Below are 25,787 nucleotides of genomic sequence, written 5' to 3'. Positions count from 1 at the left end.
TACATGGGTGGCAGGAACCTAATTACTAGTCCATCATCCACTGCATCCCAGGATTCATTAGAAGGAAGCTATATATGAAGCAGAGTAGCCAGGACTCGAACCAATATTCCAATATGGGGTGCAAGGGTTTTGAGTGGCAGCTTAACCTGCTGTACCACAACATTTACCCCATCTCTGTGTTTTCTGTAACAGCATTATGTTGGCCCCCTGAGACTTGGCAGGAAGTGGTAGAATTCAAGGTTAAAATTACCAGACAAAAGAGGTAGACTATCAGATTTCAAGTCCAGGCAAACTGAATACCACCTTCACTTGTGGGGCTGTGGGAAAATTAACTCTCTGTACTCCAGTTTCCTCATCAGAAAAGCAAAGGGAATAATATTTCTTTCTTTGTAGAGTTGTTGTGAAGAATAAATGGAAAATGTGAACTATCCATACGACTACAACTTTCTCATTGAAACAAAAAATTCTACCCCACCTATCACTGAATTCATTATTCCCAAATATTACCTCCAAGTATGGAGTATATTGTTGAGAAGGAGATAAGAATTGAACATGCATTTAAAAGTCTGGGGCAAACCCCCAACTCCTCTTGTTAATATTGAGTTTTATTTTCCCTACCTTTAGGTGTTAAGCGTACAGCCTGTGGGCCACTTCTCAAGAATAGGCCACTTTTTCCACTCAGTTCAGACATTTGAATATTTGTATATCAATGAACAGAGAAAAGAGAGGGAAGAAAGAGGCATCCTTAATTAGCTCTTGTTCATGACCATGGGCCAAACACCTGCCTGTCCTTACCATTGCTTACTATTGTTTAAGGCTCATCTACCTGACCCCTTGCCAGAAGGGCAAGTCTTTAATGAATTTACACTATTGTTTGGTGTTGATGAAGAATTCAAACTTTGGAATGAATTCAAATCCAAGATCCACTGCCTTTCAGCTATGGTAAAGTAACTCAACCCCTCTAAGCTTTCTTTTCCTCCTCTGTGAAGGAGAGATAAGAAGAATACTTGCCTTATAAAGTTGTTACAGAGCTCAAACAAGCTCACAATATATGTAAAGCTTTTAGCTCAACGTTGCACATATAATAAATGCTAAAACACAAAACAAAACAAAAACAATGGTAGACTCTAGTACTGATTCTTTAATTATTCAGCCAGTAGATATTCAAGAACTTACTGTGCTGTTCCAGACATTAAGCAAATATAAGACAGAGCCCTCTGCCTCCTGGATACATGAGTGACTTCATTAGCATGAGAGGCACTGACAGTGACCAAGAGAGCATATCATTAAACATCAGCTGTTTATTTAATTCCATCAAATTGGGGCATTGCAAAATATCAAAGACCTTAAGCAGAATGGAGCAAACTGGTCTTCAGGGAAACTCTATGTACCTTTCACTCACATTTGAGCCGCATCTAATTCACAAGTATCTGTGAATTATCAGCTTGCCATCAACTCTATCAACAGTGCTCAGCGGGGTGGCAAGTAACCATTATGGAAACCCCTGGCCCAACCTATTCCTAAGGCACAGAGATGAACACTGATCTTGGAGATAGGAGTTTTGGATGAGCTGACACCCTAGGTCCACCACTGTGGATAAGTATGAGTTGGGATGAATTAGGAGCCTTCTGTGGACACTGAGGATAGTGGTTCCTTACAAATGCCGGGTAGGGTTAAAACCACTGTGAGGAGCCCAGCTCCACACCTGGCCATGGCAGGTACTCCATCAATGGGAACATTTTTACTCCTCTTCTCCTCCTCTTTGAACTACTGGCTTTACACTTTACATGGTTTTGGGAGTGTTGCGGCCATGCCAACTCAGAACTTTAAGGAAAACCACAGAAAACAATTCACTAGAGCCAGATGAGCCTTAGAAATGGGGAATAACTTGCTTCAGTCTGAGAACACACAATGAACAAAGCTGAGAGCTGACGTAGATCTTCTCTAGTAGGAACTAAGGCAGGCACAAGTAAGGGTTTCTGCTAGATGCCCTGCTGGAATGAATTGGGTGTGTCAGTCACAGGCATTCTTACTCCGCTCCCACCCAGCACTTACAGCAGACAACCAAACTTATTGCAGGACTCTCTCCACTGTACTCCACGCAGGCTCAGAATCAAACCTGTTACCTTGTCCTATGTCACCAGCCAAACTTTGCCATCCATTTTCTTCACACAGACAATTCTTGTGGGCATTTTTTTCTCTTTGATTGTCTTGGTATAATGAATAATTCAAAGTCCAACTATTACTTGGCCTCATGTGGCAAGGTTAGGAACACAAAAAAAACCCTTTCTGGTTTCTGCTCTGGCAAAATGACCCAGAATCTTCTATTTTATGATAAGGTAAAGGATGGAGTGGTATAAATGACTAAATGATATTTAAACTAATTCATATTACAGGGCTGATACTTCCTACTTAACATATATTATTTTATTTAATCTACTGGAATCCTCAGACATTGTTCTTCTCATTTTATAAAAGGATAAACTGAGGCCCAACAAACCAAAAGGATGTGCCCAAGGTTACAGTTTCTTACCCTCTCTGACTTAAAAGTCAAAGCTCTTTCTCCCATAGCAAATAACAAAGTCTGCAGAAGATTCTTTGAGTGAAGTTTTTGCTGACATCACATGGCCTTGATCCCTCCTTTCTCATCAGCCCATTCCTCACCCCTGAAACAGCATTAAATTCTCCTCAAACAGTGCTGCTCTTCCTATTTGAATATGACTTAAATTCTTCTTTGATAACTTCACAACAACCATGTAACTAGGAAGAGCACATCATTAGTTTTATGTAAATCCCTCAGCTAAATTTGGCCCTTCCGGCAAATCTAAAGTGAGATGAAGCCCCTTTGCATAGCTTTAACGGGGGGTGGGTGAAGATCCAGGAGAAGAATCTAGCATAATCTGGCCCCAACCGCAGGCAAAGCAAGGCATTTCTAACACGGCTTCCCAGACAATAAGCAGCTGGGTAAAACGACTTATGCCTAAGCCACAATAATCGTCTTAGTTCTCTGTGTTTGCTTAGCATTGTATAATTTGCTCCTTTGCAGACAATGTTTCTGTGATCCTCCCAAACACTAAGGTCTTACAGATGAGGAAACTGACACTGAGTCAGCAAGTAGGAAGAGGAATGTTCTTGTAGACCCACAGCTCCCCAGTACCGTCAATGCTGACTTGCTCATTTTTACTTCCTTGCTTCTGTTCTTTCTCCCTCCTTCTTTCTTCTTCTCCATTCTTCCTCCCTCTGTCCCTTGGTTCTTTCCACCAAGATGCATGTGGTGCTGATTGGAAGGAGGAGCTCCGGGCTGGCTCATTCCCTTCATCTTCCTTTCCTCTCTCTCTGGAGCACCTGCTCCTTTCTGTTCCCCATAAGCTGGCTTCCTCAGTCCATGGGTTCCTCAGTCCCACTTTGGCTTCCTTGGAGCCTCTCTCAGACCTGATTTGACTCCAGAGTCCTTCAAATCACCACTGCCGTTACTCTCAGCTCTCTTTGGATACCCTTACAGGGTATGGCCTCCCACGAGAAGGAAGCGCAGCTGACTGTAATAGGATACAGGTGCTGTGACAGGCCACATTTCGTGCTGCCTCTGCTCCTGTTACTCCTGTGTTACAGAAAAATGAGAGCTATAGAAATATTGGGAATGTCTTTAAAAACAACCAAGAGGGAAGACAAGGTGAAACTGTGAGTCTGTCTCAACCAATCCCCAGGAAAACACCCACAGTTCTAGCAGGTGCTACATGAGCAGGATCACTGTTGCCACAGTGGTTCTGAAAGCCTGACAGAAACAGACGTGAACCACAACCTTAATACTTCCTGGCCTTGGGAAAGCTGGAGTTTCAGTATCCTCATCTATGAAGTGGACATCTTAACACCTGTCCCTAAGGCTGTGCATCCATTCCTTCAGCAGAATTTTATTACTCATCAATCATGTGCTAGGACTCTTTTAGATGCTGAGGATACAAGGATGAATAAGACAAAGCCCCTCTCTTTGTTTGCATGAACACATACACTGCACACATGTACATCCCACTATCTGTTAAATCAAAGAAAGCCATCAGCAAAGTGGGTTCGCAAACTTTTCTTTATATTAAAGTCACCTGGAGAAGAAGTGTTTCAAAATCCCTTTGCATTAGTCACTCTCCCCACCAATTAAACTGGAAAGCATGGTGGTGGTAACCCAGTAGCAGAATCTATTAAAGAACTCCAAGTGCTTCTAATGTGCAAAGTTTGGAACCCATAGTCTTAGCAACCAACACTCCCTAGACAGACAGCCTTCTGCCTCTGCCACCCCACCTCCATCTGAGCTAAACTCAAGTACTTCATTCATGCTAACCAGAGGCTGGGCAATCCCAGACAAAATGTATATTTAAATTAGCAACCAACAGGATAACGTTGATCAAAAAAGAAAGAAGTAAGAGGAGCAATCTGCATCAGCTCACTGATTCGGATGAATGTGGTCAGGTTCTCTTTATTCATGACCCATCAGCAGCCCACCTTCCCCAGAAGGAAGTGTCCTGTGACAGTTATGAAGCCTCCCCACCCAGCCTCTGTGCTAAACTCTAACAGACTAAGCCTCAAGGTTGCTTCGAGATTTAAAGAGTTAGCAGATTAGCATCATGAACCACTACATCAGAGCCCTCGCTCTCTCCAACGTTATCTCTTGTCTATTGAGGAGATTCTTTAATCCCAAAAGGAGACCTGAGTTTATGGTGCTGAGAATAAAAAGTGGACTATCAGAGCCTCAATTTAAGAGACTGCCACCTTTACTACTAGTCTCACCATTAGATGTGGATCAGGTTTGACTTATTTCTTTCCAGCTAGCAAAAGCTCCAGCACTATTTTAAAAGGAGGCACTGCTACATTCATAGGAAACAAAAATAAATATGCTTTCTCCTGCCCTGAGGAGCCCTCAGTCTTCAGGAGCCTTAAACCACAAAGCCGCTCAGGCCTTCCATTAACACAAAGCTGCATATTTAAGCAAAAGCAGACATTATCTCAGCATGCTGATATTTATTAGAAGGCCAAGGGAAAAGGCAGAGTTTATTTACTTATTTGGTAGCATAAACCAACCTGCAAAAGGATGGTGGTCTTATATTGACTTTTCATCAGGTTATTGATGGATTCGAAGAGCCGTCTCATGGATTCTTCAAACTCCATCTGCTCTTTGCCTTCGTAAAGCCTGAAAGAAGATACATCTGGGTGATTTCTCAAGCCAACAAGCAATGCCTTTGAAAGCGTGCACCAGCCACAGTCTTTATTTAAAACTTAAAAGCAAAAGTGGGGGAGACGGGAGATGGGGGCTTCAGGAGGAGGCAGAGTTGACACTGCAGCTGCTGCAGGCATAATTCCCTCGAGGGGAAAAACCTCACGGCCACCACGCCACAGAAACCTCCAGCGGGCACAGCAGCATGCATCTGCCCTTTCCCATCATCTTTTTCAATCCTAAAGAACCTCAAAGGAAGGAAACTTTTCTGAGCTGTGGGGACATTAATAATTTCACCCTTCTGCAAGAATCAGAGGAGAGATTGCAGCCATCAGATTTTCAATGTATCTTGGAAACATCAAGGAGAAATATGTTCAGATCCACTGGCCCTTCTGCTTAGCCCCTGCCTGCTTGTCACAGGGACCTGTGACTTTCCCTGCCCTAGGCACTTCTGGGGTGTTCTTATCACCTAATGCAAACCTCTTGTTCCTCTGATTATAAAGACTCAGAGGTGTCACTGTAAGAAACATAGACATAACAGAAATACATAACTTAGAAAATGAGTCTCCTCATGACTTCAACCGGAAGATTAGCTATTGGCAACACATTCTTGTGTATCCTTCCAGAACCTTTCAGTTCCTACATGAAGGTACTTCAGGAAGCTCATGGAAAATGAAGTTAAAAGATAAGCTTATTTTCATGTAAAATATTTTTAAAATCCATGCATACAAGTACTCTTCAAACTGCATGGAGAATGCTTATTATGAAATAACTATGCATGGATTTCAAAATTTTATGCACCAAAATAAATTTATCTTCTAATCCCATTTTCCTCACAAACTTTCTGAAGTCCCTCTGACACATGTAATATTGCATAGAAACCATCCTCTTGTATAAAATCAGGTCTCTGAGTCTTATCGACCCCTTCCCCAGGCTTAGGAGTGTTGTTCAGCCCAAAGCTTCTCCAAACAAGCTTTTGTCGCCAGCCGTGAAATATCCACGGCCTAATCTGCCGCACCCAGTGTGAAACAGAGCTTAGTGCTCCTGTCTCCGATTCAGATAGAGACAGCATCCCAGTGGTAGCCTCACCCACCCACCACCTCTGGGAGCAGGCTTTGGTACAGGTGCTCTCCTCAGATATGGCCTGACAAGCCTTGCAGGATGTCCACCTGTGCCCTGCCCCCTCCACGCTACCTCTGTCAGGTCCCATTCGTGCCCTCCCCCTTCTTGCCTCTTCTTCCCGGCTCCCTGCCCCAATCTCTCCAGAACTTTCCTTCCGCCTTCCCCATTGTGTCTTTCTCTCCTTCTGGTCTCAAGTAACTCCTCCCTCAAGCCTTCTGCAAGAAGGAAGTTTAAGGGGCACTTTCGATAGCCGCTGACCTTCCAGGCATCTTCTTCTGGGTTACAGAAAAAAGGCTGCGGGAAGAGCCAGGCGTCCTGATATGGCCTCATGCCTCAGCTTCCTTTATTTTCTTTCATTCTCTGTCTCTCTCCCTCTCTCTTTTAAAGATTTATTTATTTGAGGGGCTGGCACTGCGGTGTATCGGGTAAAGCCACCGCCTGCAGTGCTGGCATCCCATATGGCACGGTTTGAGTCCCAGCTGCTCCACTTGCATTCCAGCTCTCTGCTGTGACCTGGGAAAGCAGTCGAGGATGGCCTATAGTCCTTGGGCCCCTGCATCCGTGTGGGAGACCCAGAAGAAGCTCCTGGTTTCTGGCTTTGGATCGGCACAGCTCTGCAGTTGCGGCCAATTGGCAGTGAGCCAGTGGATGACGGAAGACCTCTCTCTCTGCCTATCCTTCTCTCTCTGTGTAACTCTTTCAAATAAATAAATAATCTTTTTTAAAAAGTTATCCTTTGCCTTAAAAGAGAAGTTTTAAAAAAAGATTTATTGAGGCCAGCGCCATGGCTCACTTGGTTAATCATCCGCCTGTGACGCCGGCATCCCATGTGGGCGCCGGGTTCTAGTCCCGGTTGCTCCTCTTCCACTCCTGCTCTCTGCTGTGGCCCAGGAGGGCAGTGGAGGATGGCCCAAGTGCTTGGACCCCTGCACCCGTGTGGGAGACCAGGAAGAAGCACCTGGCTCCTGGCTTCGGATCGGCGCAGCACTGGTCGTAGCAGCCATTTGGGGAGTAAACCAACAGAGGGAAGAGCTTTCTCTCTGTCACTCTCACCATCTAACTCTATCTGTCAAATAAGTAATAAAAAAATTTTAAAAAAAGATTTATTTATTTGAAAGGCAGAACTGGGGGGAGGGTCTTCCATCCTTTGGTTTCCTCCCCAAATGTTCACAATCACTGGGGCTAGACCAGGACAAAGCCAGGAACCAGGAACTCCAGGTCTCCCACGTGGGTGGCATGGGTCAAGCAATTGGACCATCCTCCACTGCTTTCCCAGGTGCATTAGCAAGGAGCAGAACATCCAAGACTCAAACAGGTGCTCTGATGTTGGATACAGGTGATATCACAAGTAGCTTAACTTGCTGTGCCACAATGCTGGCCCCAGGTTCCTTAATTCTCTCCCGTAGCATGCTCTATACTGCCACACACATACCATATACCAACCGACTCCTCCCTGCCCCTTATATGACTCCTCCCTAAATCTCCTTGTTCTACTGCTACAGAGACTCCTTGCAGGACACTGTGAATTGCAGAGTTAATCAGCTCTGGATTCAAATCTTGGCTCTTCAAAACTTGTTTTTAAATTTGTATTTATTTATTTATGTGAGAGGCAGAGAGAAAGAGACAAAGAGAGGGATGGACAGGCATTCAGATAGCTTCCACCTGCTGGCTCACTCCCCATCAGCTCTATCCTGTACAACCTAGACTGACTATTAATAAATAACAGCAAACACTAGAGAGCATTCCCAAGCCCAAGCCCAGGTACTGCTCGGAAATATATTACAGGCCACACTCACCACCACACCATGAGGCAGCACCTAGCACATGCCCATTTTGCATGTTAACAAAGCTTAAGCAATCTGCATTAGGGCACCACACCATGGTGTGTCAGGGCCAGGATAGGAACCTGGAGCTCATCCTGTCAATCTATTTGCATATCACCTCACTCTGTACTTTACTGACTCTAAAGTTCTATAAGCCTTCATTCCTCATCTACAACATGCAGGCTGTCGCTACTGTGCTGAAGGACCGTGAAGAGACCAGCTCACGGCCGAAGGGGTAAGCCCAGCACTTGGCCCCTCTCCGGGAAGTGTGAGCTGCAAGCTTGTTCCTGTTAACTGCAGAAGTCTGAGTGCTGTTCTGCTATTATCCCCATGAAGAAAGGACATAGAAAGCTCTCAAGGGGTTAAACCTCGCTCAATTTCCATCACAGTGCCAAAGACAGGACCAGAGTTGCATCCTACACTTGACCGGGAAGAGAAGACAGGCTCTTAACTCAAACAGCAGTGGTTGACTTCCTTGTAAGGTGAGATGGTGCTGTTTGTTTTACTTCGTACCCATGGCCACTGGCTCTACCTAACAGGAGGCCCTTCCTCAAGCCTTTTGCCCAGAAATCCTTTACTTGTTCCACTGCCCACTGCTGCCTAAAATGTTTAATGCGTTCAGTCACAATGGCTGTTACTGGTCTAAAGTAGTACGGGGATACTACAAAAAGGCATGTGGGAAAAACGAAATTAAGACGCAAGTTTATGAGGCTGGTGTGTAGCCTAGCGGTCAAGGCACTGGTTGGAATGTTGGCATCCCATACTGGAGTGCCTGGGTCCATGTCCCGGTTCTGCTCCTGAGTCCAGTTTCCTGGTAATGCAGACCCTAGGAGGCAGCAGGTCATGGTTCAAGCAGTTGAGTCTCTGTCACCCAGGTGAGAAACCTCAACTGAGTTCCCAGCTCTGATTTCAGACTGGCGCAGCCCTGATTGCTGCAGGCATTTCAGTGAACCAATGCATGATTGCTGCAGGCATTTCAGTGAACCAATGCATGGGAGTGTTCTCCCTCTCTCTCTCTCTCTCTAACAAAAAGAAAACTTTCTTTTTGTGCAAAAGAAATCTGAAATCTATGCACAGCTATTTCATAATATTCATGTTCCTTGAATTTTTTGAAAATCCCACGTATTGAGCCTGCACATTTTCTCTTACCCATACTCCATACTCAGAGTAAGGGCTGCCCACACGTTTATATACATATGGGCTTTTTGGGTACAGCCCCCTCATTTGCATATGTGTGTGGTGGGGGTGGTTCTGCCCAGGGCATTCTCACAGGCACCACCTTCACCACCCACAAGGATGGGCTCCAGCCACACTTTTCTGTTGGTAACCTATTCAGCCCCAGCCCACCCCCCATATAATTAAATAAACCTGTGGCAATTCTTGCTCTCCCTGGAATTTGTCATTTTTAACAGAGAAACATAAAAATTAGGTTTTTTTTTTTGGAGTCATCTTCATGGCAGCACTCCCAGGAGAATGTTCATGAACTGTAGCTAAAGTGATCCCTGAGGCTGCCCTGGTCTGCATCTCTCTGTGTCTGATTATTTAATTCTTTTTAAATTTTATGAGCTGCATAAATATCCTTACAACCAATTCCCCTTCTGGCCTACACTAGCCCTGGTTAGTTTCCTTACGACCCTGTCTAGCTAAAACGTCACAGAGTGGAACAAGCTTCTTCCTGCAGAGACTGGGATTTAAAATCAGGAATCGTTGGGAAGACCTGGTCCATGTTCTCTTGCACAGAGGAAGAAACTGAGGGTCAGAGTGGGAAAGCAAGTTGACTTCATCATCTTTTCAATATTATTTTCCTGAGGTGGGAAAGAAAAGAGACCTTTACACCACGTATGAGCAAGCCAGGACTCTCCACCCACTTGTAAAGTTTGCAGGAATCTGAATTTAATTTGCTCCAGCAGGAGAGGTGAGATTTGCTCTAAGTCACAGACTGTACCATGACACAGCTCAACCCAGAAGTCAGCATTCTTCTCCTTTTATATTCTGAGACTAACCGGGGAAAGCAGATAATACAAAACACATGGGGCCAATGTCAGGGGCTTCTGCCTCAGTGGGAATGTAGTTTGTTCCCTGTTATTCATGGTCACAAGTTAAACTCCTTAACATCCTGGAATCCAGAGATGAAAATGCATTCTGCACTTGTCTAGGTTTCATAAAGGACAAGAAGCAATTCCAGGTGGAGAGGGAAAATATTTACATTTCCTTTTAAGCCAGGGACTGGCTGGGAATGCCCAGAAAAGAAAGAATTTAGTACAAAAGGAGATACTGAATGCAGATGGCTTTGCTATCAAGCCAGATGCCTCCATATACTCATACTGTTAGTGCAGTCTCAGACAAAGGACTTTTTTGGAATCATATTTCCTTTATTGATAAAAGGAAGATGCAATGCTCATATAAATGGTTACTTCCAGCTGATAAAAGAAGTTAATGACATTCAAGTGCTTAATATAAGTAAATACTGGTAATTCTTTCTTTTAAATTGTTCTTTAAATGTTGAATTATCAGCTTTTATTTTTAATAGGCAGAAAGAGACAGAGATATCTTTGATCTGCTAGTTCACTCTCCAAACACCTACAACAGCCAGGACTATGCCAGGCAGAAGTCAGGAGCCTAGAACTCAATCCAGATCTCCCATGTGAGAGGCAGAAACCCAGGTTCCTTAACCATCAGCTGCTGTCCCCCAGAGTGTTCAGTAGCAGGAAGTTGGAATCAGATGCTGAGCTGGGACTCGGGCTCTCCAGTATGAGACAGGGGCACCCCAAGTGGCATCTGAATGGAGACACTAAACACCTACCCCTGGTAATTCTCACTATTGGTGATTCCTGAGCACTGAAGTGACCACTTCGGTAAACTCTCTCATCTGAGTTTAAAGAAGTAAAAGGGATATTTTGAGCAATGAGTGACTAAGGAAAAAAATACATAAGGGTTTTTGATTATATGGAAGAAATAACCTGCTGATAGGTGAGCAATTAAGCATTATGAGGCCTCCCCTCAGAAGCATGAAAAGAACAGGAAAAATAACGCTTTGTGTGTCTGTGATGCTTGAAGCATGGCCTTGAAATGAAGGGCACAGCAGATTCCACTCCTTTTTTAGCGCTTGGTCTGTGTTGGAGCTCCAGGAGGGCAATGTTTTTTTTCTGGCCTAGAACGCCTAGAAAGGTACTTCGCAAACCAGCTGATTCTGCCAGGGAACAAATTATTGAAGGGCCCTGAGGCCCTGACCACAAGGAAAACTGGAACAACCTGCGAGCTACTGTTCTGGGGCATGCGAGTCCGACCACAGGCAGACTCCAGCTCCCAGGGCTTGGATAAATATAGCCGTGCTCGGCCTGCATGTGATTCATTAAGGAGACACTGCACACAGCTGAGCACTCACTAAATGCAAACGGAGCCCCATATGGTGTGCACGATGCTTTGCGCCACCTCTTCTGTGCAGGTACACAAAGCCTCAGCCTGAAACCGAGATGCCAACCTCACGCCAGCAGCCCAGGGGAGCAGAATCGAACTACAGAGCTACACGCTGTAGAAAGCAAGTGGGCGACTTGCTTTACATGGAGGGGTAGAGGGTTTCCTGGCCGCCTTTTATTTCCTGTATCTTGTCTACTTCCAGTTCCTCTGAGCCACACTCCACAGGCTCCCCTGCCTCTTACAATGTAGACGTTTAAGTCCCATGGCCTGGATCCCACTCCCTGCTCTCTCATTTATTAGCTGGGTAACTTTGGTTAAGTTATTTCATCTTTCTAAGGTTCAGTTTTCCCCTTTAGTAAAATGGTAGTAGCCCTAAAAGGTTGTTCTAAAAATGAAATAATACATGCGAGGCAATTAGCACAGTGTCTTGTTTATACTCAACAATTAATAAATGTTAGTTATTAGGACATCATAATGTAGGCAGGCAGATAGGATAAGATGGATTAGATTTGTGAGCTGGAAGGCCACGCTTTCACCCTGCCCCTGTGTGATCTCATGCCCCTACCTGACCTGACCTGTATGCCCACCAGCCAACCACACTCCTTTGGAAGTAGATAAAAGGCCTGGAACATGTTGGGCGGGGCCCTTTTTCTCTTTTTTCACCATTATTGCCCTTTGTTGCCCTTGCTGCCCATGCCTTTGAGGTGCATGGCCTTCGGGCCACCCACTCCCTGCTTTCCTGCCTGCATGTTTGCTGCACATGGCTGGCTCCTGGCCTGCTCTCTGCATGGTATAGACCCTAACTTAGCTACTAGACTTTTCTTTTTCCATTAGATAAAGCCCTCACTCTCCTATGCACTTCTCTCACTGAATAAAACCCTTAAAACTTACCAAGTTGTCTGGTCTATTTGAGACAGTATTCAGAATTCTTCTCTGAATACATGGCAAGAACTCACACAGATTATTAATCTCAGGATTAATAAACAAACGCTTTCAATTATATCCAGTTTTTCTTCTGGATCTTTCCTGAATCTTAAGGAGCAAGAGACAACTACCTTTTACTCAGCGCTTACTATGGCCCATGCACTGTATGGGAGATGAACATGAATCAAAGAACTTAGAAGGAAAATGTGGTGGGGACAATGGAAACATAAAAGCTTAAATTTATGACCGAACACTTTCTTAAGGGTCAGGCACTGTGCTAAGCTCTTCTCTCGGATTAGCTCATTTGACAGAGGCTATTATTATCTACATTTTGCATATGAGAAAGAAGAAATAAAACCTTTAGAGGCATAAGCAAGAAGCCTGGGAAGGAACAGGTCTCTGGAAATACAGTGACCCAGGTTTATCACCTAGATTTGGTGACACCTCTCTGCCCTCCGTGCCTACCCCTCCCACGCCACCACCCAGCACAATATGCCCTCCCCACCTCGTTCCTTCCTCCCCAGCAGTCCAGAAAGACACTGCAAGTTTAGCTCTGGGCTCAGCCCCTGTGTCTCCCTCACCCCATCACATCTTTTCCTGAATTTGCTCTTGGCAAAACACACACCTGACTCACTTCACAACAGCCTGGAAGTGAGACCAGATTAATGGAAAGCTTTTAGAAATGAAAAATCTATTTTAAATGATTCCCTGATCTCAAGTGGAATGGAGCAAAGTTACTCAAACAATGAGGTCATCACACTATTTTGCCACCTCACTGCACAAACTGATACCTTTGTGCATCAAATATGATACCAGGTTCTTAAGGACGGCACTTATGTAGGGAACTTTCTTAGATGGATGATACACGCTCCACACACTGTTAATTCAGACTGTCACAGCTGCTAAGACGTCCCTGTCATAGTACCTCATCCTTTATCATCACTGATTTGTCTCCACCACAGCGTAAGCTCCACACAGAGATCAAACCTGTCTGTCATAATATCCCCATGTCTAGCAACAGGCCTGCAACATCAAAAGTGAGTGATAAACAAGTAGACCAACAAATGATAAATCACTGAATAAATGAACCTCAGCACATTCATTGTGGTTGTATTGAGATGTCTTAAGAATCCAAAATCCAACACAGTTCTCCTCATCCTAAACCACCCAAGTACACTCTCAAAGATGGTGTTAATGGTCATTTTCAGGAACACAGCCTATATTATTATTACCTTTACTACTAAAATTGCTGCTGCTACTGCTGCTTATGAAGCATTTGCTACCCACAAGACACTGTGCTAACGGCTCTGTAAATACCTGTTTCTTTTTTACCCATATAGGAACCTGTGTTGTTGGTGTTATCACCATTCAATGAATTAGAAAAGGCAGGCTTTAAAAAGAAAAGGGAGGCTTAGCTAAATAGCAGAATTTGCTCAAGGTCACTCAATTAATAGATGATAGAGCCAAAATTGGAAGCCGGAAGTACCTGGCTCTGGATTTCACCCGTTAAGCTCGAGGCGCTGCTCCCTCCAGGGAACAGAGTACACTAAGAGCCAGTTGCCAGGAGCTGGTGCAAACAGGTGGGTGGGGAAATATCATTTGCTCAGGGGATGATATTACTGGACTCTTGGAGGGAAGCTAGCAGGCTGGCTCCAACCTTTTTCTATTCAAGCTCTAAATCCAAGGTGACTTGGCTGGTGTTCCTACCTCTGAGCTAACAATTTGCTTTATTAGGACAGGTGTAAATTAGCAACGTTACAAAAAAGAACCATTGAGCCTTTCCTGGCTTCAGAAGAGTTATTACTCTGGGAAAATCACAATACTTTAAAGCCAGAGCCAAGGAGTCAAGTGTACTTTCTCTCCTCCCTCCCCACCTCCCCCTTTCTCTTTCTCTCTGTCACTCTGCCTGGGATGAAGAATAATTGTGGCTACACCAGTGGCTGAGTCTCACTGTCTGAAAATAATCCTTGCATGTATTGATCCTCCTTATAGAACAAAACCCTTCAGTGCACTCAGCAGGTCCATTTAAGTCAATGCAATATGCCTGCAAAGGACTTGGGAAAGAGAGGGTCCTCATCCTGATTCCCCTCTTTCCTACATGGACACCATCACCATTCCCATCCTTTCCCCTGTCACCAAGTCTATGGACCTGAAATAAATAAGGAATTGCTGATTGAAATACAACATTTCAACACGACGACAAACTTAGAGTTAACGGTCTCACCCAACAGTGGGCAACGAATCTGAAATGAAAAGAGGCTGTCAGGAGAGGAATAAACCCTAATATGTTAGGAAGGTGAGGATGGCTACCGTGTTGCCAGTGTGAACTGGCAAGCAGCCCTCACAGCCAAAGAGAACTCCAGGAAGGCTTTCTTGCTTTCAATACCACCAACGGCCCATAGGCAGGGCTCAGACCAGCTCCTGGTGCCAATTCTTTTGTCAATGACAAAATTATTTCTACTTGAGCTGTTATTTATCCAGAGTCTGACATTTAAGGAGGGATCATCCCTTCGGGCAAACCACAAAGAGGTTTCACTAAACAGTCTTTCTTCCTGTAAATAGCCCCAGGGTGGAATGATTTGTGGATGAGAGGGAAGAACAAGGACTAGACAAGGATGGATCCTATTTTGAAAAATGTCTAGAACAAACACATAAAAATTAATATGATCACTGAAGAAAAACGACCTCAGGTGGAAGTGTAAACAGTCTAAATAAAAATACTAGAAGTTAACAATATGGAAGAAGTGAAAGAAAAACAACCCATCTAAAACATTCACTTTACTTTTAAATTATGGCAAGCCTGTGTAATAAATTAATAGTAAGTAGGTAATAAGATGCAGGCAAAAGCCTTGAAAAGAACTCCTAAGTTATGAATAGAGTGTGACGCGTGGCCCGTGCCATCCTTCATTCCTCCGAGAGGAGCTGCAGACTTTATGTAATTTGGCAAGAACAACTAAGCTGCATAATTCTGCACTTAAGTAAATTTCTCCATTAACATGAAAAATGGCAGTCAGGTTTTTTTTTTCCTTCCAATATAATTAGAAATTGAATGCTCCCAAAACAATGTTCCTAAGGATAGAAACACACACGTACTCTCTTCTATGCTTCTAACACATACAGAGAAAAATATAGATTGCATCATCTACTTGAAAGAAAAGTTAATATTCACCAGCATCTTCCTAGGTTTTTCTCTAGTTGGTCTAAATGTTTGGGCACTAAGAAGAAGTTAAGTTTTGACTGCTTTTGTTTTTTTCTACTTCTTTGTTTAGTTTTTTTTTTTTTTCTTTTTTGTAATTACCTAGGAGGTTCCATGATTCCTTAAGTGACAAAAAAAAGTGCAGAATGATTACACACAAACGCAAATACACAACTAATGTAAACCTGAAAATGTACATGTGGCATCTTGGAAAAGTGTGTGTTCCAACTGTACTATTATATACTTTATATTATATTCTGATTTTTAAACAAATGTTACATTTAATTTTTAAAAGAGAGCTATACCCCAATATCTTTCCTGACTTTTCCCACTCTCACCATGAGAACCAGGGCATCTAACCAAAGGTCACACAACTGGAGACAGTTTCCCTTACAATCACGGCATCGAGGTGCTCATTTTTCACCTGCCTCCTGCTTTCTGGCATGGGCTGCTGGTAGAAAGACGATTCTCTCAGAAATGTCAAGTTATTATTACTTTAAATTGTGGTCATGTCAAGAGCATCCCAACTTTGTCTTTTGGGTCCATGGCTCCCAAGAAGGATAATTAACCCCAAGCTTCCTGCTGCATTCCACTGAGAGCCCTGACATTTGGTGTGTGTCGTTAAATAGCATCTTTAACATTTGCCTTACGAATGGTGTCAGTTTTTTTTGTTTTTTTTGTTTTTTTTTTTAATGCACATGCTGTAAAACTCTGTGTTCTGCAACCTGGGACATGGGGCAAGTGTTGAGCTCAACACACCCAGAGCTCTTGCTTGAGTAGCAGGATGGCTGAGGGCCGGGCTGCCAGCAGAAGGCATTGTGACAGAGAGTGCAATGGCCAGGGTCTGCACCACCACCTTCTGGACAAGCTCCAGCATTAACAAAGGTTGCGACCTTTAGCAAGTCACCCTACTCTGGGCCCTGGTTCCCTCTTCTGTAAGTGGGCCATGTTACCATTGAGGCCAGCTCCCAGGATTTTTAATTGCCACTATTGTCAAAGAATCAGATAGAACATGTGGATTGAGCAAGAATATGCCTGTTCACCCTCCAGAGTTGCCAGGCACAGGACAGGGCTCCAGAGATGCCCACTTCAGAGTCCTGGAGTAAGAAGGGGAAGATCATGAAGAATATGGATGTCAATCAATCATCAGGGCCAATTAATTCCAGCTGCCCAAGCCATTTACTCCTCTCCAATAGCACCAAGGTCCTCCAAGTCTCCATCACCACTCACGTGTACGGGTCTCTGAAATGGTCTTTCTTTCTCACTCTTGCCCCCCTTGTAATTCATTTTCTACTCAACAGAGGCATCTTTTAAGAAATACAAATATGAATATGATACAGCATTTTCCTGTTTAAAATTGTTTAATAGCTTCCCATTTCCCCCAGGATAACGTCCATATATCAGAGATCTTCAAGGTCCTCCCTACACTTCTAATCAGTCTCCAGCCACTCTGTCCCTTGATCACTAAATTCCAGCCATCCTGGACTTTCTATAGTTCAACTGGGTCAGGCTCTCACCAGTCTCAAAGAACTCCCTCAGGCTGTATTTTCAGCTATTACACCCTTCTTTTCACTTGCCAACTCCTACTTATCATTCAGGTCACAACTTGGACGGCTTCCTCTGAGAAGTCCCCCTGAGACTTGGTCTCTTTACTGCATGCTCTGAGAGCACCTCCCCTCATCTCCCCTCGATAGCACATGCACCCCACAATTATCTGCTTAATGACTCTTGCCCACCAGACTAAAAATTCCATGAAGATTGGGCCTGAGTCCATCTAATTCATTGTTCTAATTTCAGCACTGACCAGACGGGCTACTCAATGACTACATGTTGGACAAACACCTGATTGCTAATGTAAACCAAACCTCTACCACTAGGATAAATATTTCAACTCATTTTGAAATAGAAACTTACAGGGGCTGACATTGCGGGTTAAAGCCCTGGCATGCAGTGCCAGCATCCCATATGGGCGCCAGTTCAAGTCCCAGCTGTTCCATTTCCAATCCAGCTCTCTGCTATGACCTGGGAAATCAGTAAAGGATGGCCCAAGTCCTTGGGCCCCTGCACCCGTGTGGGAGACTGAGATGAAGCTCCTGGCTCCTGGCTTCGGATTGGTGCAGCTCCGGCCATTGCAGTCAACAGGGGAGTGAACCAGTGAATGCAAGACCTTTCTCTCTCTCTGCCTCTCCTTCTCTCAATGTGTAACTCTGACATCCAAATGAAAATAAATAAATCTTTAAAAAAAAGAGAGAGAGAGAAATAGAAACTTGCACGATCAACTCAGGCGCTTATAAAAAGGAACCAAGTCTTATGGCCCAGTAGGCACGGAACAGGTATATAACCTGCAGTTGCTGCATGTCAGAAAGAATAAATGCTGAGTTAAAGGCCTTTAGAAGCTGGAATTCTCTGAAAGAATTCCAAAAATGGCGAGAAACATCCACGTAGTGGAAAGCTGTTTACGATCATTAGATTTCTGCCTGAGACTATCTGTGAACTAAATACAAAGTACGCATGCCTGCTACCTATGGATATCTTCTAAAGTTTGTGTGTGCAAGGGGTGGGGGTAGGAGGTTAGCAATAGCCCTGACTCAGAAGATCAAGCATGCAATGCTTGCAAGATGGCAGTGTAAGCAAGGCAGAATCCCGAACAGGGTCTGTTTTGACTTCTAGGGTTTATGAGAGGCCATGTCCTCATGTTTATGACCATGGCTCTAGCTTACATTAAATCATATCAAAAAAGGAAATACTGATAAAATAAGATGGCCCCTGACCCAAACAGGTTAGCTTTAAAATCCTGTATTGCATCTTAGTTACTAGACCTTGCTGACCCGACTGTGTGTACCTGGCCTGAGACCAAATCAAGAAAGCAATCAAGTTATCCTGGGAAGCAAGCCATGGGGGATGAGGAAGGAAAACTACAAAACCATGGGGTCCATAAAATCTGGGAGAAGTGCAGTCTTCAGTTGGCTCAAACTGGGGTGGGGGAGGCTTAGGATTTCCATAAGATGATTTATTCAACCCACAAAGAATCGTTGAGCACCTATTACATGTCCATCACTGTGCTATCAAGGAGTTTACAAGGATAAATAACACATAAAACAGCATCTGTGACATGTACTTCAAAGACAAAAAGGGAACTGGCATTGTGGTGCAGCCTGTTAAACCAAATCCTGCGTCACTGGCATCCCCTATCAGAGTGTCAGTTCAAGTCCTGGCTACTCCACTTCCATTTCAAATCCTTGCTAATGCTCCTGGGAAAGAAGAAAAAAGTGGCCACAGTCTGTAGGCCCCTGCCACCCATGTGAGAAACCCAGATGGAGTTCAGGCTCCTGGCTTCAGACTGGCTCAGCCACCACCATTGTGGCCATTTGGGGAGCGAACCAGCAGGTGAAAGATATTTCTCTCGCTGTATCTCCCTCTCTCTCTGTCACTCTGCCTTTCAAGCAAATAAAATAAATTAACAAAAAAAAAAAAAAAAAACATGTAGGCAATGAGGAAACATCCCAGCCAGAAAACATAGGGATATAGTGCCCAAGGAGCACTATAAGTCACTTGAGGTGACATAAGAAAGGTGAGTAAGAGTAAACCGGGTGAAGAGGAAAGGGAAGGGCTGTCCAGGTTGCAGGAACAACAGCACAGGCCGTAGAAAGGAGCTGAGAGAACCTGAAGGCTTGGAATCTAGAGTGGAGAGAGCGTAGGGGAAATCAGGTGAAAGGAGCCTGGAGGGGCCTCAAGGGCCAGAGCAGTAGACCCTCGCAGGCCACATTCTGTTTTGTCTTCATCTTAAGAACAGTGAAGGGGCGCACTCTGTGGCATAGTAGGTAAAGTCACCACCTGCAGTGCCAGCATCCTACATGGGCGTTGGTTCGAGTCCCAACTACTCCACGTCCGATGCGCTCTCTGCTGTGGCCTGGGAAAGCAGTAGAAGATGACCCAAGTCCTTGGGCCCCTGCACCCACATGGGAGACCCAGAGGAAGCTCCTTGCTCCTGGCGCAGCTCTGCCCATTGTGGCAAATTAGGGAATGAACCAGAGGATGGAAGACCTTTCTCTCTCTCTCTCTCTGCCTCTCCTTCTCTCTGTGTGTAACTCTGACTTTCCAATACATAAATGAATCATTTTAAGAAGAAAAAAAGAACAATGAAAAGAAATTAGAAGATTTTAAAGAGAGAAGTCTGATTCAATCAGAACTGCAGAAAGATGGCTCAGGCTGCAGGGTGGTAGGGTAGGTGGGTGGTAGAAACAAATTCAAAACATTAGTCATCACCTATGACCTATGACCTATGACCTCTTCAAGATCAACATCATTATCAGATTACTAATAAAAGGGACTTCAGCAAGCTGATATAAAGCATCTTCAATAAAAATCCAAAGCCCAGCATGCAGCACTAGTTCTATCCAGCACGGATCATTCTAGCCATTTCTTGACTCCTGGTTTTGGCCCCAGCTGCAGTGGCCATTTAGGGAAACAACAGATGGGAGATCTCTCTTCTCTTCATCTCTCAAATTTAAAAAAAATGCAAAAAGAGGAAATTGTATCTTACAGAAGAATACACCTCTGCAGAGCGCGCTTCATGATCACACAAAGGACTTGGACAGTATCTGCTACTTTGGGTAATATGGGTCTTTAGATCCATACATCAAAGGACAATTGAGATGGTACTACAATCACATAACTTAAAAAAAAAAAAAAGAAAAAAGAAAAAAAACTTTCCCCCAAACTGGAACCCAAAATTCATGATGGCTGAAATAAGTGACTGTAAAAATAGTAAATATTGTGATTGTAAGCCAATATCCTTAAGCTGAGTTGAGAGATGGCAGGAGGAACTACAGGGTTTACACAGTGACTCAAGGAAGGCTATGTCTTTCCCCTCCATTTAAAGAAAGGACTGCTATGTCAGGTATATCATATACAGACTAATCAGAGGCTGCAGGAGTTAGCAGACACACGTACACCCATTCTGATGGCATGTGACTTCCCAGGACTTCACAGCACACTTAGAATAATCCTTGTCCAAAGGCTCTGCCGCCTGCCGAATTCACTCCCCTTCTAAAAGACACCAAGCCCATTCTTATTGGAGAACACCTGCTCAGACTTCCCCTCAGCTCAGCTTGTCAGCACTTCCTCAGAGTCCTTGCGACAACCTTGAGGTGATCCCCACTTGAGACAAAGAAACTCAGGCACAGAGGTGAAGTTAGTGCACACAGTCAGCCACTGGATTCGAATTCAGAGCAGCCCCTCCCTAACACTGTGTTGCAACACCTGTGTCAACCACAGTCCGCCTCGTCTGTGGAACCCTATAACCACAGATAAAAAAAAAGCAGAAAAATAACAATTATGTTTGTTCTGAACACGCATAAAGGTTTTTTGCTTGTAATTGTTGCCTAAATAATGCAATATAACAACTATTTACACAGCATTTCCAGTGTATTAGGGATTACAAGTAATTAGAGATGATTTAAAGTATATAGGCGGACGTGCATAGGTTATAAGCAAATACTATGCCATTTTATGGAAGGGACGTGCTCATCATTGATTTTGGCATGGGTTAGGGGCTGGTTTCCTGGAAACACTACCCCATGAAATGATTGTACTTGCCAGTTTCCCTTATTGATATTTATCACAGTTTGCAATTATGTGGTTTTTTTCTTTCTCTCCCAGAGTTATACAAGGTAATTTTAAAATTCATAGAAAATAGATTTAAAAGATAAGCTTATCCAGGTACAAACATTGGTGAAATCTATGTATAGGGTTTTTTTTTTAACATGTATTTTCCATGATATTTTTGAAGCTAGTATGCATCAATCTCAATTTTTTCATCAAAATGAATTTATCTTTTAATTTTATTTTGCATGAACTTTTTGAAGTGACCTTACAAAGGCAGCATGAGGCAGGGATTCTGTCACACTTGTTCATGAGTGTCCCAGCTTAGAATGTGGCCAAATAATAACACTTAGACATGATGAATGAATGAATACAATCAATGTGTCTCTGCAGCAGGCTACACTGGGAGAGCAGAACTGGGAAACAGAGGGAAAAGTTTAGAGATGGAAGGACAGTCGCAGAATGTGTCTCATAACTAAAGCCATTAGCAGTTTTCCACTCCTCTTCCCAAAAGACACAATAAGCAGCAAACCCACCTGAACCATGTGTTATTTCCTATGAAGGAAACAAATCCACTTCGGAGTGATGCCTGCCTCAAGCGCATTTAAAGTGGATCACAAAGTACATCTCGTTATCCTAATTCAGTTCGTCATCCCTGGCAATCTTGTTAGCTTGGTGAATTTCACCCCTCTGGCAAACTATATCCATCCTGCCCTGCATGTTCATATTTACTTACAAGAGATTTGCAAACACATGTCCTGAATCTACATATTTATTCAGTAAAAGACTCTCCCACCAAAGTCATTTTCTGAGGAGCTGGAAGTCTGGTGGGCATTGGACAGAAACAGCAGTTTTTGTGCTCAGGCAAGAACTGTGCCAGCAAGCCAGCTTCGACTCCTAACAAGGAGTTAACAAGACAAGAAAACTGTCAACTGCTTCTGAAGAATGAATATCTTGTGTCCTCCATGGCTTTTTCCTTAACTACCTAGAGCACAGATGCTAAGCCATTGAAAGGGACAATGGAAGGGACAAGAGCAGTGTCTTACACCTGGCTCTGAGCAGAGTACAGAACAGTTTGCCCAGCCCCTGAAGGACAGGCGAGGGGAAGCCAGCTAGGATTCCACCCTGGGAAACCCAAGGCAGGTAATACACGTGCTGATGAGAAGAAATCAATCATACTTCAAACCCTGAGCCCTCTGCTTCCTCTGATGTCCTCCAGACCTGAGAGCAGGAAAGCTGGTGATATGTTGGGATATGACATGAACGTACCCTCAAGGGTTCATGTGTTTGGACACTTGGTCCTCAGCGTGGCTGTGCTGAGAGTGGTGGGGCCTTTGAGAGGTGGGGCCTAGTGAGAGGTTTCCAGCCACTGGGGATGCTGCCCTAGAAACGGATTAGGACAGCTCTCCTGGGGCCCTGAGTTCAGGCTCACCAGAGGGTTGTTAGAAAATGACACACCTGGCCACTTCTTGGCCTCTCTGGCTTACTGTTTAGCACACATTTCTGTCATCCATCGGGAGGCCCTCAACAGATCCAAGCTGGTGCTGGTGCCATATCCTCGAACCTCCAGAACCTCTTTCTTTATAAAGGTGGCCAGCCTCAGGTATGTTATTATAGTAACAGGATGGATGCTAAGCTCTAGGAAAGGGCATGCTAATTCACCAAAAGACTTCCTAAGGCAGAATGTCACGCCTCCCATCAGCCTATAGTCCCCTTGACCTCACTGCGGGGCAGCCATATTGCCGGCAGTTCCTCCTTAAAATACTTCCTTCCCTGGCTTCTGTGAGGCCAATCCTTCCTGCTTTCTCTCCTATGTGCCTGACCCAGCCTTCACCGGGACTCTTCCTTTGCCCTTCAGTGGGTTAATTCCGCAGCTTTAATCCTGAGTTTTACAGCATTGCACATCTTGTGCAATAGCTTCAAATAACCCTTTGGATCAATTTCTACTAAAACTCCATGTTCATTCTCTACTCTCCTGAACTCCAAATCTGTATCTAAGTGTCTGCCATACATTTCCATCTGACTATGCCAGTAAACACCTCAAACTTTATGTGTCCCAAATCACATCCCCTATAAAACCCAGCTTCTCTCCTGTATCCATTATGGGCTTTGCTTCTGCAATGTGTGGTCAAATAGACCAGAAAGTTTGTTGTTAGATCAGCTGACGCACCCGTCCTTTAGCTCTACTCCCACATTTGATCTCACATCTAGAAATCCTACATCTGTAAACCTCACCTTGTTCCCTCACTCTCCATCAGCCCCACTGCGACTACCCTCCATCAGGCCATCCTGCCAGAACTACTGCAGTAGTCTCACCGCTGCTCTCAACCCACAGCCTCTGCCTCTCCCATACCACCTTCAGCCTACGAACCTTTCTTTCTCAGCATCTTTGAAAAAATGTTAACCTAACCATGTAAACCCCCTGCTTTACATCTTCAATGGCTCCCCACGGCCAAAAGCAAGTTTCCCAACTGCTCCTATTAGAAACAAAATTTGGTCGGCGCCGTGGCTCGCTAGGTTAATCCTCCGCCTTGCAGCGCCGGCACACCGGGTTCTAGTCCCGGTCGGGGCGCCGGATTCTGTCCTGGTTGCCCCTCTTCCAGGCCAGCTCTCTGCTGTGGCCAGGGAGTGTAGTGGAGGATGGCCCAGGTGCTTGGGCCCTGTACCCCATGGGAGACCAGGAAAAGCACCTGGCTCCTGCCATCAGATCAGCGCGGTGTGCCGGCCGCAGCACACCAGCCATGGCGGCCATTGGAGGGTGAACCAATGGCAAAGGAAGACCTTTCTCTCTATATCTCTCTCTCACTGTCCACTCTGCCTGTAAAAAAAAAAAAAAAAAAGCAGGACTCTCCAGTTGCTCATTCATTTATAGATAAAATTCATACACACTATCTTAAATGTTTATAAGGTTTAACTTCTTCAACTTTGGATAAAATAAAGAAACTTTTTTTAAAGATTTATTTATTTGAAAGGCAGAGTTACAGAGAGGCAGAGAGAGAGAGAGAGAGAGAGAGATCTTCCATTCACTGGTTCACTCCCCAATTGGTCACAACGGCCGAAGCTGTGCCCATCTGAAGTCAGGAGCCAGGAGCTTATTCTGGTTCTCCTACACGGGTACAGGGACCCAAGGACTTGGACCATCTTCTACTGCTTCCCCAGGCCATAGCAGAAAGCTGGAATGGAAGTGGAGCAGCCGGGACTTGAACCAGTATCCATAAGGGATGCTGGTGCTGCAAACTTGGGCTTTAAGCCACTGCGCCACAGCACTACCCCAGTAAGAAACTTTAATACTTTCACCTGACCCTGATGATCTGTATGCTCCCGCCCTAGGATGTTCACTCTGTGCTCTAAGCACAAAGCATAACATCTGCACCAAAACCTCCAGCTCTGGGGATGAACTGAAGCTCCTTGCTCTGGCATTCAAGGTGTTTCACACTCAAGCCTCAGTTCACCTCTCCAGAACAATTTCACCCGCACTCCACACACGTGCTCTTCAAGTGTGGGAACAGCATGGTGCAACGAAGCAAGGCTTGAGGGCTTGAGTGCTGGATCTCGGCCAGCAGGCAGCTCTGTGACCTGAAGTCACGGTCTGTCCTTTTCCGGGCATCCATTTCCTCTGCTGTATGATGAACATAGTGACACCTAAACATCGCAGGTGGTTGTGAGTACTCAGTAAGGGAGAGAGGAAAGTGATGCAGGGCCACGCACAAGAGAGGGGCTCAACAGACTGTATCTAAGAGTAGCAGAAGCAATGAGAAGTTCTGTGCCATATGCTGTACTAGGAATTCAGGATTCTCTTTGCTCCCAACAGGCTGGCTATTTCAATACCTTTCAATGCCAGTTTAAAGCATCCCCTCCCTCCTCTGAGAATTATTTATCCTCGTAAGGTGAGTTTGTCAAACGTGTCTGCCCTCACCACTGAGAACCATTCGAAGGCTTCCATGGTTGTGGGATGCCTTTGACCATTGCTTGTCCCTGTAAACTGTGTCTGATTGCTAGCATACCTGTCTATCTGGCCCACTATCTTGCCACTACTTGACTTAGCCTGATGGCTTCATTTCAGAGCCCCTACCAATTAACCAGGTCCCTAGCAAATAATAGGTGCATAATAAATGTTTGCCAATATTTGCATAGACAAAGAAAAAAGAGGATTACTGAAAAGCTCATGCATATACACAATTTCATGCTATAACAACAACTCACTTCACCATTGACAAAACACCCTCAATGTCTGTTTGTGAGGAATAGGCTGCAAGCTCCCTCACCACTGCAGCATAAAATAGGTCATAAATTAAAGAGAAGTAACTATTTGACAATATCCCTTTGATGATGGTTTTCTCTTCCATCTTGATCTGATGCCAAGTTAATGTTATCATAAAATAATTCCATTAACTGCAATTGTGTAGTTTAGTGAGCCATTACTGTCATCAAAACGTGAAATTATATTCAAAACTGAAAACAGACACATAGCAATAAATAGCATTCACATGCAACAGCTTAC

At 44.4% G+C, this 25,787-nt stretch overlaps 1 protein-coding gene across 3 annotated transcripts in view; it reads right to left on the bottom strand.

Annotated features, from left to right (window-relative positions):
- Window positions 1-25,787, bottom strand: part of DOCK2 (dedicator of cytokinesis 2) — a 464,436-nt gene that overhangs the window by 313,991 nt on the left and 124,658 nt on the right. For all 3 annotated transcript variants that reach the window (XM_051843586.2, XM_017341248.3, XM_070076408.1), the window contains exon 23: window positions 5,068-5,176. In XM_051843586.2, the coding sequence (XP_051699546.1) occupies window positions 5,068-5,176 (109 nt within the window). The remainder of the gene's footprint in view (window positions 1-5,067; window positions 5,177-25,787) is intronic.

The sequence above is a fragment of the Oryctolagus cuniculus genome, chromosome 6 (assembly GCF_964237555.1).
Source record: "Oryctolagus cuniculus chromosome 6, mOryCun1.1, whole genome shotgun sequence".
Classification (NCBI taxonomy): Eukaryota; Metazoa; Chordata; class Mammalia; order Lagomorpha; family Leporidae; genus Oryctolagus; species Oryctolagus cuniculus.
Note: the sequence above shows the minus strand (reverse complement) of the source record. Positions and strands in the feature narration are given on the sequence as shown.